General features: G+C 43.9%; 1 protein-coding gene across 2 annotated transcripts; it reads right to left on the reverse strand.

Moving 5' to 3' along the window:
- Positions 1 to 2,730: 2,730 nt before the first annotated feature.
- CATIP (ciliogenesis associated TTC17 interacting protein) lies at positions 2,731 to 14,869 on the reverse strand. Of its 2 annotated transcripts, none has more exons than XM_081920669.1 (10): positions 14,837 to 14,869; positions 12,970 to 13,146; positions 10,756 to 10,956; positions 8,900 to 8,955; positions 7,010 to 7,096; positions 5,068 to 5,238; positions 4,653 to 4,777; positions 3,930 to 4,006; positions 3,165 to 3,253; positions 2,731 to 2,979 (listed from the first exon to the last, which is right to left on the reverse strand). In XM_081920669.1, the coding sequence occupies exons 2-10, from the start codon at positions 13,064 to 13,066 to the stop codon at positions 2,767 to 2,769; spliced, it is 1,116 nt and encodes a 371-aa protein (XP_081776795.1). In that variant the 5' UTR covers positions 13,067 to 13,146; positions 14,837 to 14,869; the 3' UTR covers positions 2,731 to 2,766. The 2 variants fall into 2 exon arrangements, with proteins under 2 accessions (XP_081776795.1, XP_081776794.1); XM_081920668.1 differs by lacking the exon at positions 14,837 to 14,869 and adding an exon at positions 14,630 to 14,830.
- Between the last annotated feature and the right edge of the window lie 214 nt (positions 14,870 to 15,083).

The following is a 15,083-nucleotide window of genomic DNA, read 5'->3' on the forward strand; positions in this document are numbered from 1 at the left end:
TCTGTACAAGAGCGTTATCTTTGATTCCAGAGAGCCCTGTTTCCTCCTTTGAAGAAACATAAATGGTTGCAAATTGTCTTTATCACATTGAGCTTATTTGTGAAGGACGTTGAACACTGGCCTCACATGATGCTGAGTCATCATCTCAGTCACATCCCCAGTTCTCAGAACCTGTCCACCTCCTGTTTAAAGGGACAAGCTATACTCCAAGCTCACTGTGGAAAACAGATGGCAAGCATGCCCTTGCCACTGGTCCTTGTACCCACCATCTTACTATTGACTGGTTTTGATGAAGGCAGGCAGCTAAGTACTCCTCAGCAGGTTGGATTTGGCCCCTGGACCATTCCTGGCCTAGGGGTACAAATATAGGTGAGCAAGAGAGCTATGTTTCGTTTTGCTGTGAACATTGGTTCTTCTTCTCATATCTCCCAACTGATCTCCTTTATTCTTCAAAGGGATCTTTCTTGGTTTATTATTGTGCCCTTCACAGCAGGTGTAGGGAACCTGTGGCCCTCCAGATGTTACCGAGCGACAGCTCCCATCTGCCCCAGCAAGCATGGCCAATTGCCAGGGACAATGGGAGTTGTGGTCCAGCAACATCTGGAGGACCAGTGGTTCCCCATGCTCACTAAAAGAGGTTACAACAATGGTGTGGGAGGTATGTTTCCATAGTTTCATCACATAACATTGGTGTAATGTTTAAAGGCCCAGCACAACGAGGCCATGTGCAGGTCCTTCCCACAGAATTGTTGCCCATCGGGGACCAGAGTGGCCACTGAGTTGAATCATTCAAAATGTTGAATGATTATCAAGCTTGAGGGACTGACTGTATGAAGGCCTCAATGCTTACTAATATGCTGCTTTCTTTCGCAGCTGGAAAGGTTCTGGTTCCTCAATAGGCAAGAGAGAGGAAGGAAGGAGGCTAGTAAGTTCAAAAGCAGCTGGTTTGCCCCCTGGAGTACAGATGTACTCCCCACCTCATAACTCATCCAGGGTGACTCAGTCAGAGTCCTGACACTGGAGCAAGATGCAATGGGTATCTGCCCTGTAATTTTGAGGAGCAGAGAGGAGTTGCCCAACACAATAGCAATGTTTTCAGGAAAGGTTTCATTTTCCTGTTTTGTTTTTTAAACAGCATGGTGGCCAGTGCTGAAATGGCATCCCTGCTTCAAAAATGCAAAACCAAAGGAAAACGTGAGAAATGGGTTACAACTCTTGTGTTTATTACACTAAAACGCACTGTAAGAATCCCTGTTAGCTATGGGTTACTGCGCTTATGGAATAGAATACCACCATTAGTAGTATCATCATTTATCTATGGGTGGCTGAGGGCTATCCCTATACACTGCTTTTCCTACGCAGACATAATATTTTTGTACAGAAAAAAATTTCAGTCAGTCAGCAAACAAACAAACAAACAAACAAACAAACATCCCTTTATGGAACAATTACCAAGGGGGATGCGATACTGTGCTAAAAGAACTGTGTTAATAATAAGCTGTACTTTCATAGTTTGATAATAGGCACAATATTTCTTTTAAAAAACCCCACATTTCCTGTGATCTCTTTCCCAAGACAAAAACACCCCATATAAACATCATCCTTCTCCTAAGTGAGCACATTTTTTTTTTTTTGCCAGATCTAGTCACATCAAGAGAACATAACGTGCTCTGTAATATGTTGAACTTTCAGGAGGGGTGTTGTGAGAGAATAGTTGAGGACAATTTCAATTTTAAATGTTTTATGGTCTTGGTGTATGTTTAAATGTTGTAACTTCTAATATTGATTTAGACAAAACAACAAAATTGTGTTTGATGGGGATCTTGCTATTTACATGTTTCAAATGTAAAGGTTGGGTGCCTACAGATGTCACTGGAAAAAGGACCTGCCTGAGTGAGAATGACTGGCTCTTAATGTTGACAGATATACTAGAAACAGAGCTGACGCCACCTTTTCCATCTCCTTCCATTCTTCGGGAAGGATATCTACTTCTTGATGTTTTTTAGACTACTTGCAGATTTATCTGAATTAACGTTTGTTTGATACCTTATTCAAGGTTTGCTTCAAATATAACAACGAGCAGGTGTGAGCCATCGGTTCGTACAGTTACACCTACCTTTCTCACCTCCTCCCCCTGCTGCGGGAGGAGAGGAGATGCTAAGTTTCTAGCTGCAATAAACAGTAGCTTCCCACTTTTGACCATAGTTTTCAGTTACATCTGAATCAGGCCAGTGCATCTTCTTCCACTGCCATTAGCTGTTCCTCAACACAGAAGTCTACATATTTGGACTCACCTTTTAAACTCATTGTTTTCAATAATTAGGGGAAAAACTTTATTTGGTCTCACTTTTCGTAAATTTTCTATCAATTGATTCAATTATTTATTGGCTGAGCTTTCGTCTCTAAGGACAAAATTTTAAATTCAGAGAAGTCTGTTATGAAGTTTAACTCCTTCTTCTTTTTTCTTTTTTAAGGATACATTTGAACCAAAATGTCACATTCTGGAGGTTTTCCACCACTTCCCACTTTGCAGAGTCGCCAGCCCTGCGCTGGGTGTGGAAATGCTAGCGGTTTCAGTTCCTACTCCCAGCAGCTCTCCTAACACCCTTTGGGAATCAGCGTACCTCAGGACTGAGCCTCTGCCCTGGACACAGCAGTAGTCACTATGCACCCCTTTGGGCAGGGCGTGCCCCCAGCAACTTCCAAAAACAGTTCCCGCAAACCCCAGCATCATTCTCTGGGTCTTTATTCTTCTGCTGGAATAGTTTAGACGTGGCTGCGAAAGGGGCTGGGCTTGTCGGATGACCGAAATGACCTGCAGGGCGGGCGCTCCGCTGAAAAGGGGGCAAAGAACTCGGCAGCGAAGGTGACCACGTCATTGGGCTTGCGAAGGAGCAGCAGCTGTAAGAAATCTGCCAACAGCGCACAGAGCTCTGGGTGGCGACGCACATAGGTGGCATGGCTTGCTTGCAGCTCCTCCTGAAGGGAGGAAACCAAACCCCCGTTAGAGGAGAGGCTCTCAGGTTGTTGCTCTGTCCAGTTTGGTGCCCTACCCAAGTACTTCAGGTAAAACTATATGTATTTGGAGGCCCACTAATTGACCCTTGGCAACAGTTGGCACATTTTAAGGGCATAGGCAAGACTCTAGCTGCCACACAACTCACCTTTCTGTCTAAGAACTGGGAATACAGCTGTACATCCTCTTCCCAATCCAGCGGGATTTTCTCGAAGACTGGACGAGGGTCTGGTTCATCTGGGAAGAGGTGGAAATTGAAGCAGAGAGTTAGGAACATGGGAATTAGAGATAGGTGTCCATCACATACTAGAAATCCATGGCTCTTAAAAATAAACAGTGCCATTAAATTTCAATCCATGCCCAAATGAAAGAGAATGCATTTCTGCCATTTTGCCCAGGTTAGTTGATTCACTCCCAGATGCTGTCCCCAGTAGAGACCAGCACAGATCCTGGGCCTCTCCAGACTGGTGTTTTGTTGTGGGTGTATCCTGCAATGCGTTCTTGACACAATAATAGTGTGTTAGTGGTGGATTTAGTCTACTTTAGTTTGCTCTGGGATACTTCCCCAATTGTTATCATTTTTTTGCTTTTCAAAGGGGCAATAGCACAACAGAACCAAAACAAAAATTAACTAGAACATTTGTAGTATAAAAAAGGTATGAAACTTCAGCAGGAGATTATGAGAGGTGCACCGCTTGGAAATGAAGCAGCATGAGGACCCCAAAACTTTTGCAGGCACTGACAGTATGGATAGCTGATGTGACCACCTCAATTGCAGATCATCACAAATGTCCAATGAAAAAAGGATGTCTGGAGGGGGTTCAACTACCAAATGCCCCAATTGCCTCTGGTGACCATTCCCAACCGCTGACGGGGTGGAGGGAGGGAAATTTCACAGACTCCTGCCTTTTACCTGTGTCGATCAGAATGGGCATCTGCAGGATCACCATGGTGGCCGGGGATCCAACCTGGACGCGGCGAGATAAATGCCTGGGTGGAGGAGGCAAGAAGGAAAACTAGCCAGCTGGACCCTCCCATATTTGCCTGGGAACTGTAAGATAGGCAGGAGCCCTGCAGGACTGTAGCTGCATGCGACTCTGGTGCCTTCATGATGTGCTGTGAATGGATCATCATGAGGCATGCCAGGCCTAGGAACGGGAAGTTCTCCTGCCATTACCTTTACATTTCTTTTAGTTAATCAACTGACAAATGTATCTTGGTGGATACTGAAGATGCAAACATCTTCTGTCTCCTCTTCTCCTCCCCACATTTTGCACATCATTTTGCATACGAAATGCAACTGAGTTGTTTCATTTATGGTTCTTAGGGTGGAATAAAGGAGGGAGAGACGGGGAATTTAGTACACACAACCTGTGTACTGTGAGAGTGGAAATAAAGAACTAGGTTACCTTGCATTCACTCAATGTATTTGTAATAATAATAATAATAATAATAATAATAATAATAATAGTTTTTTTAAAGCACTGGCATTCAAAGGAAACCAGGCTGCACTAGGAAACCTACAGTAAGAATGCTGTCGAAAAGACTGTCAGAAGCTATTCTAGGTTAGAGGGAGTGAGCCATGTTGTCTGCAAGGAAGGGCTGGACACAAGCAATTGCTCTGGGACCTCCTTACCCATCCGACAGGAAGTAGAACTGCCAGCACAGGGGGACCTCGTCCACGGAGTGCACAACTCTCTCGATGACAAACACCTCCACCTCCTCTTTGCCCACTTTCTGCTTCTGGATGCCCAGGGAACTCTGGGAAGGGAATTGAAGAACGTGAAAGGTGAGTAAAAACGGTGCTGCTGATGAGGCAGCAAAGCCTTGTTCTCTCCTGCCAGCATATAGTTAACTTTAGACAGTCAGCTGGCCTACATGTTTTGGTCAAATCTTCACGTGGAAATCTTTGCCAATCTATCAAGGGCTGGGCCTATGTAGCTGGATAGGTCAGCACAATATGTGCTGTAACACTGGCCTACAGCTCTTACCAAGACAAACTTCCTCATACATTGCCAACACCTGCAGGGTGCCCCACCAGACACACTCACATAGGTGCAGGGGCAGATGTGCTGGTCAATGCCAAATGCGAGGAAAATGGCATCCTGTGGTACGGCTTGCCTCCTGGCCATAACCCGCATCACCAGGAAGTTGGCAGACTCTGAGACTAGACCATGAAGCTGTGCACGTTTGTAAGAAAATGTGTCAACGTGGATCTCTTCCTGTGAGAGAGAATAGAGGAAAGACATTTTCACCAAATCCAAGACAACAACAGGTCATTCTGGGGAAATTGTTTGGGGACTTATAGATGGCGCTTCAAGACAGGCTTAGCCATTCGTGGGACAAGAATGGGAAACTGTGATCTTGCTGCCCTTTGTCATCTGACTGTTATGAGGGCTTGTGCAGCATAGTGGTGAAGACTTTGAGTTGGGAAGTCCTCAGTTCAAATCAGATCTCAGCTGCAAATTCACTAGGTGGCATTTGGTACTAAGCATGGCTCCTTTGGCCTCAGACCAGCTCATATCTGCAACATGAGGACAATGCTGTTCTTCTTAGTGGGCTGGTGTAAGTACTGAGATAATGAAGGTTTGGAAATGTGCAATAGGTTTGGAAATGTGCAATAGAAATGTTGTTCTGGGACATGATCTGAAGGAGATGCTCAGGAGATCTGGGTCTGTTTGGTGTCTGGAGACCACCTGCCTTGAATTCCATCATGGAAGAAAGAAGGGGTATAAAGGCAATACATATAGTATGCCATATTGCTGTTTGTCTATTTAGAATACTTAACAGGGTGCAAATTGCTTTACAAGCCTTGCAACAAGGCTAAACTCCAAGGTAGTTAGACTACAAAATAGTGGAAAGTAACATAACAATCTCATAGTCTGTTAATCCCTGATGACAACCAGTGGAACAAGTTATTATAGATAACATTCAAGGACAGTAGCTAGAAATGCTTGAGGGATACAGTATTTGCGAAACTAAGTATGAACTAACCAGATTCAGACCTTCCAGTGTTATGAATAATCCTAGCACCACAGGGACATTGTGTTATTTCTGTTCCTGGACTTAGATTTGAATGTAATCTTTATTTCAGGATCTTTTGTAAACTGCTTATAAAGTGGGAAATAAATATTCTAAATGAATAAGTAATGTGTGAGTCAGAACTCACTTCTTGATTGTTCCCATATAGTTCTCATTCAACAACAGCCACAATCAAAAATGCATTTTAAAACATGTTATTTCAAAAGAAAATGTACTTAGAAACTTGTATTTTGAGGAAGGGGGAATGTTTAAAAATAAGTATTACTGTATTTTTCGCCCTATAGGACGCACCGGACCATAGGACGCACCTAGTTTTTTGGGGGGAAATAAAGGAAAAAAATTATTCCCCCCCCCAGCCGCGGGAACTCCCGCAGGGCTCCCTAGGCTGCGGATATCTGCCCGAAGCGCGGGGCACATTGCTTCAGCACGCCCCGCACTCCGTGCAGCAGGCGGGAGTTCCCGCAGGGCTCCCCAAGCTTATGGATAGCTTCCCGAAGCGTGGGGCACTCTGCTTCAGTGCGCCCCGCGCTCCGGGAAAGCAGGCTGCTATCCGCAGCCTAGGGAGCCCTGCGGGAACTCCCGCAGGTCTCCCCAATTTGCAGATAGCTTCCTGGAGCCTGGAGAGAGAGAGGGGGGTCGGTGCGCACCGACCCCTCTCGCTCTCCAAGCTTCAGCGAAAGCCTGCATTCGGCTCATAGAATGCACACACATTTCCCCTTCATTTTTGGAGGGGAAAAAGTGCGTCCTATAGGGTGAAAAATACAGTACATAACATACAATTTTGGTTGTGTGGATTTAATAGGGAAATCACTCTGGAATTGACTTATAGGTGAACAGACATGAAAGTGACATGGATTTGAATTACTAGTGTGACTATTTCCCTTAACCTAGAAAGGGAGGGAGTTGGGCTTGACTTTCCAAATCCTTTAAGAAGGATCAGAATTTACTCACATCTCTTTCCACCACAGTTTTGCTCACAAAAAGCTGGTCTTGGCGTCTCACCACATGGGTCCTGGTTTCCACTGGGTGCTCCCTGAACTGCAGAAAAAAGTACAACAAGATCATAAATCCATGCCAGACAGATGGGTATTTTTTTTAAAAAAAATTTGCCCAAGAGTACTTATGTCTAAGCCCTTTATCCCTCTAGTGCAGAGGTGGGGAATCTCTGGCCCAAGGCCTAATTATGGGTCCTAGTTTGGCCTGCAAGACCAGTTCCCAAAAGCAAATCAGGATGAAGGCTTATTTTGATATAACTGCTTTGTAAACAAATCAGGACCAATTAAGACCAGGCATAGGAAGGAATTCAATGTAGTGCTAATCTCCCTTCTCCTCCCTCTGTGTGCTGCTCCAAGGGTTCTCCTGGACCCCCCCAAACCAATGTTTTTATATATGTTGGAAGCCACCCAGAGTGGCTAAGGGTGGGGTACAAATAAATTGTTCTTGTAGAAATCCTTGTTTGGGCTTCTAGTGGGAGGGGGGTTGTTAGCTGAATCCCACCCATAGTCCAACCACCAAATAAGCAAATTGGGATGGATGCTGAATGTACAAATTGTCTGGAGTAGAGGTCCCAACTAAAGAAGAATGGCAACTTAAACTGATGGAATATGCACAGCTTATGGACCTAACATATAGAATAAGACAACAAGAAGAACATACATTGGAAAATGTTTATTGAATATATGGGAGGAAATTGTGTACACTTGAAAACGTTGGCAGCATTAAGGTAAATTCAACAGTGTAAACAAGTTTTGATGGATGTAATAATGGAATACTGAATGGTTTAGTTTATGCAAAATATGCAGGGATTTATTATATGCAAAATGAACCATGGAAAGAGAAGAAGGGAAGTCATTGACATTTTAAATTGGTTTAAATGAATATTATAAATTGTAAAACAGACAATTTAATAAAAATTATACACACACACAAAAAAAAAGATTGTCTGGAGGAAGCCCATCTCAGCTAATGGCCCTCCGGTCCAGTGCTTAATAGGTATAAAAGTTTAATTTTGGAAGAAATTCAGAGCACTTATAAGCTGATCTATCACACCTTCAATGACACACTGTTCCCCACCCCACCCCGGAAATATGAAGAGATCTAAGGCTTTACAAGTAGGTAGAGTCAGCTATGTTAGAAGGAAGAATATGCAGGTCGGTTATTTTATTTATTTATTGTTAAATTGCCCTGCTGACATGATTTGGATTTTCTGTCTGAGGCACCATATTGTCTTAAATTGACTTTATGTAGGCTGTGGCTATAAATAGTCCTGTTGGATTGCTTCCTGCTTCTGGTGTGTGCGTGTAGGCAAGACCAAAGTGTTGCTTTAAATCCTAATCCCCACAGGGGGAAGGTAGGCTGACAACTGCATTTCCAACAGCCTGCTTTTGAATGGGCTGGATATTCCACTCATTTCAAAGGGACCTAAGGTAAGGTTACCAGATTTTTTTCAATGAATCTGGGGACACTTTTCAACCTCCTACTAAATAGATGGATTTTGTCAGGGAACTGATTTGGAAATCCGGGGACTGTCCCTGGGAAATGGGGAGTCTGGTAACCTTAACCTAAGGCCAACTATCCTGGTCAGTTTAACCAGGAGAGCAGAAAATGGAGATCATGAAGGAAACCTGCAAAAGGGGGGCGGGACTGAAAAGATTTCCTCTACCCCCATGCTTCACTATGAAGAGGAGAAATCTTGTCAGGATTACAGGTGTTTAGAACAAACTTAGTTGGTCTCTAAGGTGCTACAGGACAATTTTCTTATTTATTCATTCATTTCAGGTGTTTAGATGTTATCTTGCATCCAGGTAGCCATGGTGAAGGGGACACAAACAAGATATTTACCCTCACACTTTCCTTTGTGTGCTGCTCCACAGTTTCCAATTTCTTTGTTACATATCCTGATAAAGAAAGAAATAAAGGTTTTAAAAACAAACAGTTAAAGGTTATGCCACCTAAACATTCCCTGCAAGCCCAGGTTGCCTCTTTGTCCCTCTTTATTAACCTTGGAAATACTCCAGTTTTACCAAGAGTTCCTGAAGTTGCCTACCTTTCTCGGAATTTTCCTGAAGTTGTGTCTGATAGCTTCTAGAAACCACTGTGACGGCTGCCAAACTTACTGTGGCTGGGTTGATTCCACACTAGCTGTTTTCTCTGGAATGGATATCATTCATTCACTTTGTTTTTATGGAGGATCCAGATGATTTCTCTTCCAAAATGTTGCATTCCAGTGTTTTCTGTGCTGTCAGCCCAACCTAATCTGTGCCATTTCTTTGTTTGCTTAAGATACAATTGTAACACCACTCTGTCCAATGCCATGAAATGGCAAAGCACTATTGACGCATCTCGGGGAAGAGTGGTCTGTTTTTGGTGAAGCCTCGCTTTTCTTCCTTCTCTGCCTAGTTGCTTTTCCAGGGAGACAAGCAGCTCAACTGAGGTGTTTGAAGGAGAGCAGAAGGTTCTAAGCATCAGCTTTGTACTAACTCTCAGATCCAAACAAAACATATTTACACAAGAAAAGTACAATGACTAGTGTTGTGCATGAACTACTTAAATCTCATTCATTTCAATGGGTTTTAGGCAACCTACCAAAACATGTGATTGCTCAGGGTGGGTGGGTGTGAATGCACAAATAATACTCCATGGCTTTTATTCAACATATACCAGCTGCATTAAGAAGATAAAATAAAAATAAAATAAAATAAAAATTAAACGCATATTGTTAGCGACAAGGGAGAAGGAACAGCAGTGTGGTATAGTGGTTAGAGTGCCTGGGAAACTGGGGTTCTGTTCCCCACTTAGCTGTGAAGCATGCAGAGTGACCTCGGGCCAGTCACTGTCTCTGAGCCTAACGTACCTCACACGCTTGTTGTGATGATAAAATGGGAAGAGGGAAGACCATGTATGCCACCTTGAGCTCCTTTGAGGGAAGGTGGAAAAGAAATGTACTAAATAAGTACATCACAAAATTAGGAGGTCTTTGCTGATTGAAGGCTGCAATTCTGAACAAGTTTCATAACCCATGAGTCCCATTAAATGAAGTGGGAATAATTTTAAACATAGTAGAGTCTTGCTTATAGTATGGTTGCCATATTTCAAAAAGTGAAAATCCGGACAGAAAAGTTGTTTAGCTTTTTCAACAAAATCTCAAAAGAATAAATAAAAATGAAGTTTTGGAGCTATTTTTAAGGAAAATCACCCAAAACAACACTGCTGACATGTGTTGCCATATGTCCAGATTTTCCTGGATGCTTCAACAGATTCCGCCATGACACTGCTTCCGACGGCCAATTGCTGGTTATGTCCGGGAAATTCCAGACATATGACAACCTTAGCTTATAGGAACAGGAATTGCAGGGCCTTATTGGGGATATAGCAGAATATTAAGTGCTACGTCCACACTGTGTGGATGGAACCTTGCTCAGCTTTTTCTTCCCTTGGGTTTAAAACAGTTATCAGACTAAGGAAGCATGGCACTAGGAACCAAAAAATGACTGTATTCACTTTCTACAAATACTCTATGGTTAAATCTCTTCTCCTCATGCTATAGCTCCATCTCTGAATCCATATTTTCAAGGTCCCATATTGCCAGTTGTATAATCTGAGGCCTGAAGGCTGTTATTTGGACACAGAAGTAGGCCGACTCTCTCCCTTCTCCATAACACCATCCTCCTCCTGCCTAATTATCACAGTGAAGTTACCTGTAATGGACGTTGTGCAAGGGATGCCATCAATGGTCCCCTTGCTGCTGGCACGGACCAGGTACAGGTCTTCTTCGTCCCAGTCGTCTGGTGAATAGCTGGTCTCCTCCACTGAGATGGTGAATGTCCCTGTAGTCTCTCCGCTCTCCGAGATGGCAACCAGTGATTCCCCAAAAATGCAGTACTTTATCTCTTTCAGTTCTGTGAGATGAGAGAGTAGAACATTATCATTTGGGGCAAACAGAGAGAAAAGCCTGTTACCACACAGACTGGGAAAATATCCCCCAAGAAAAGAAACCAGTTGTTGGTGGTGGATGCAGAGTATTTTGGCGACAAGGGTAGATCCAACCTTAAAACTCATGAGCAGAGACCTAATATCAAACCATGTTCTATATGGAAGTGTTTAACTGAAAAGCTGAAGGAATGAGTCCACTAAGTTTGGAGTCATCTGGGTCATATTGACCTCCTTTCTCCCTGGCTTCTCCCCAAGGCCTGACAGTTGTTTGCCTGTGATGTGCCTGGTGTTTTGTCCATAATCCATTACAGCATTTGAAAGGATGGTCAGCCAGGGAAAGGCGTGGGGAAAATGGGCTGCATTCCAGGGCCCACATGCCAATGGTGCCCAGGGCCAGAGGCAAAAGCGAGCAAAGCAACATGTGTGAATTTTACCTTTGTATAGTAAACTACCTCTTACCTATGCTCACCCCCCCTCTGTCCTGCATCCAGACAAGCAAAAAGCATTGTCTGTGGGGTGTGATCCATGAGAGGCAGTCAAGTACAACATTCCTTGTAATGCTAGAGAAGACTTGCAAGGGAATGTTTGGTCCAGCCAGTCAAAACTTCCTGTTCCTCCTGGCTAGAGCATCCTTCCTTTTGCATGTGATAGAAGGTGGGCGTGACCTAACCTGTCCAGGTAACAAAAGGATGAGTCATGCAGCACACCTCCCTCTTTTTTTGACTTCCTTCTTTGTTTGACCAGCTTCTAGCTAGGACTGCTCTGCTAGCTCTCAGCTAGCCGAAGCACTGGGATTATTCCCCCATATGGGATAGAGCCACATGTACATATTTGTAACTGAATCTGCCTTCAGGAATCCAACTGTGAACTGATGTGAGTAAACTTCTTTTATTGACTTTGAATAAGATTGTTGTGTCTTTATTCTTTTAAGAGGGATTCAAGCGAACTTACCAGGAACATACAATTCAATCTGAGACAGATTGAATTGTATAATAGTGAGAGGCTCACATGAGCCTGCAACCAGCTATCTGTTATGCATATAAAAGGGGGAATGTAACTCTACTACATAAAGGAACTTGCTAGCGCAAGTTAGGAAGGATATTAATAAACAATATATCCTCTCCTGCCACCCTGAACATTCCCATATTGTCTGAGGTTGAGGACACATTCCAGTGAGGGAAAAGCTCTCAAGGAGGGTACCGTTCAGGGCTGGTGAGGCATGTGGCCTGAAGAGGGGGGAAAGGGCTCTGGGAAAAGTCCTGAGGGTCAGACAGAAAAGCCTGCATTTGGCTCCATGCCCTGAAGTTTCCCCATCCCAGCCCTGGGACATACCATCTTGCAAGTCAATCTGGCAAAGCCTTGTACCAGGTCTAAAAGGTGGCTCACAAAATTGGCTGTTGAAGATAGGAAACTTGGTTTTGCCTTAGGAGTTAGCAGGAAACTTGCTGATACAATCATGCCCACGCTGACCAATAGTGTTCCTTAATACTTTGCAACTGAGGAAACTAGACACAACACTAAGCATTGGGAATATTCCTATTCCATTTTGGGTTTTTTTTTTAAATAATAGCAGGTGCAGGGGGACCCCCTCCATTTTCATTGGGACTGCAGCATGCAGGTAGCGGATCTTTTACTCCCCCCTGTTGAAATCCCAATGAAAATGCCATCCTGATATTGCCCCCAGTATGGCGTGGAGTGGGAAAATTCATTGGAACTGCAGCTGGGTGGCAGGATGAGGAGAGGTTTAAACCTCCTCCATGTCTGCTGCAATACCAATACCCCTGCCCCTCAGTGCCTGCTATGAAGAAAAAGAAAAAAGGTTTTCCCAGTGGTGCTTTTAGTGTCAGTCTACTTTGGCCATAAGACTCATATATCTTCAAAGGTTGATAGTGAAAAAGCTCCTGGCTGTCAGCACCCCTCCCTTACATGGGGGAGAACAGGGTAGGAGAGCCTCCTCCCTCCTCAAAAGGGGCACCCACCAATGAGCGAAAGGAATTCCACTGCCCCTTTGTTGGCAGCTGGGACTTTTGGTATTGGCACCTCCTTCGCCACCTCGTCTGAGGTCTTCTTTTGCATTGTGGAGAGATGAGGACTTAAAGCCTTGGAGCAGGTGGGTGTAGAAGAGGACACTTCCCAGAGGTCTGCTGTGAGGAAATCTGGAAGAAGAACGGGGGAGGCGGGGAGGAAGGATATGGATGATGAAAGCAGACTGGATGCAAACCCTGCCTGCAAAACATTAGCTGGAGTGGACATAGCTCTAGCCATATATTGTGTGAGATAAGGGGAATAGTTCCAGCCTGCCATACTGTTTCAATTTATTTTGATGATATATACAAGGGAGAGTCAAAGTGAAGAATTTAGCATGAAATCAACACCAGAAAGAACTGAGCTAATGTGTCCAAGACATGGGGATCTGCCATTTGCTCATTCAGGTGCTGTGAGCCCACCACCCCACAGACATTGCTGACCAAAAGACCACTCGTGACGAAACTGTATGGTTTGAATTTAGGTCACAACGTTATTGATTACAGTTGTAAGGAGTTTGGTGAAGGCATTGGGTTGTAACTGACCTCAGCCAACCTGTCTGCTGGATTATCAACCAAGGGGTCGAACCAATGTTGAGGAGACCCTATGGCTTGCATCAAATAGGTGCTACGCCACAAGGAGTACTATGGCCCTAGCCCCTTGCATGGGCATCCAGACCAAAGCACCTCCTCATGGACCGCTTTAACAGGATTGCCATATTCCCTTGGAGGCAATGCACATTTCCCATTATTCCCACCAACCTCCCAGGCTATAAACACTACAAACTTTTTGAAAATGAAAACTAGGAATCAGGACCAGCTAATGGGCCCTGCATGTCTAAAAGTCAGATATCCAGTCAAAGCGATGGCTCTTACTGTGCTGTGCTTTGTGCCATCTCCTTGGTGGGTGCTAAGATAGATCTCTCTGGTCAAGCTTTTTGCAGGCTCTTCCCAGAGAATAGTAGGAAGGATGAGGGCCATCTTCCCTCTTCCCATGGAACTCTGAGAAAGGTCGTCCTTCAAAGGTCTTTAACAGAGAATTCGCACCAAGCTACAATTTTCAGGATTCTTTGGGGGAAGCCTGTTCTGCACAAGTAAGGAATCGGTCTTGCAATGGGGCAGTCCCTATGCTGCAAGTCCCTGCACACTAGTATTTGGCAGACACCTTTGCTGTATTGTTTACAGCGCCTTCTGAAACGTTTTTGCTTAGGCAAGCCTAAGCCAGATAGGTAGGGTCAGCATTTTAATTGGTAATTCCCTTTTATATTTCATAACATATATTTTTAACCGGTGATTTTATAAATACTTTTTAATGGATCGACTCATTTTTAACTTCTGATGATTTTAATGTCTATCTTATGTTTTATGCAAACCATCTACAGTACAGGTTTTGACGATTAAGTGGTAGACAAAATTTAAAATTTAAAAATAAATAAATGGCACTTAAATTGAGATAAGGTATGTGATTTCTCTGTCTTTTTCTCATTCAAACTGCCTCCTTTTATTTCAATAATACTTGGATGGCTCCCAGCCTGGCAATCAATTAATCAATAAAGCATTTGTATGAATTTGGGAGAATATTGGCTGCAAAGACCCCCTATTTCCTTCCACTCACTTGTCCTCCGTCCTTCTGTACAGCATCCTGATGTAGCAACAAAGCCCCTCCACCCTCATCAATGAATGCCTCAAATGCTAACTCCAGTTGCATCCATCCCAGTTATTTCCTCCCCACTCATGCAGCTTCCCAGGATGGGGGTGAATTTAGAGAAATGAGTGGAAGTCAGCTTCATGTTAGACCTGAAGCCTCCCACTGTAGACTCACTGCGTTTTTTCCCCTGTCCTTCCACAGTGAGGTTGCAATGTATTCACTGGTTTCCGCAGCAACAGCCTTCCTCCCCGCCTCTTAAAGGGACAGAATGAGTTGGTAGCATTGAGAGAAGCTTTTCACAGGATTCTAGCATGCACAGAATTCTAACAGGGAAGAAAACAAAGGGAGAGGAGGGCATGAGCGGGGAATTAGGAAAAGGCAATCAGAATATAAAAGGTATAGTTGTGGAGTTCTGTTTTCA

Source organism: Podarcis melisellensis, assembly GCF_964234715.1.
Source record: "Podarcis melisellensis genome assembly, chromosome: 1".
Lineage (NCBI taxonomy): Eukaryota > Metazoa > Chordata > Lepidosauria > Squamata > Lacertidae > Podarcis > Podarcis melisellensis.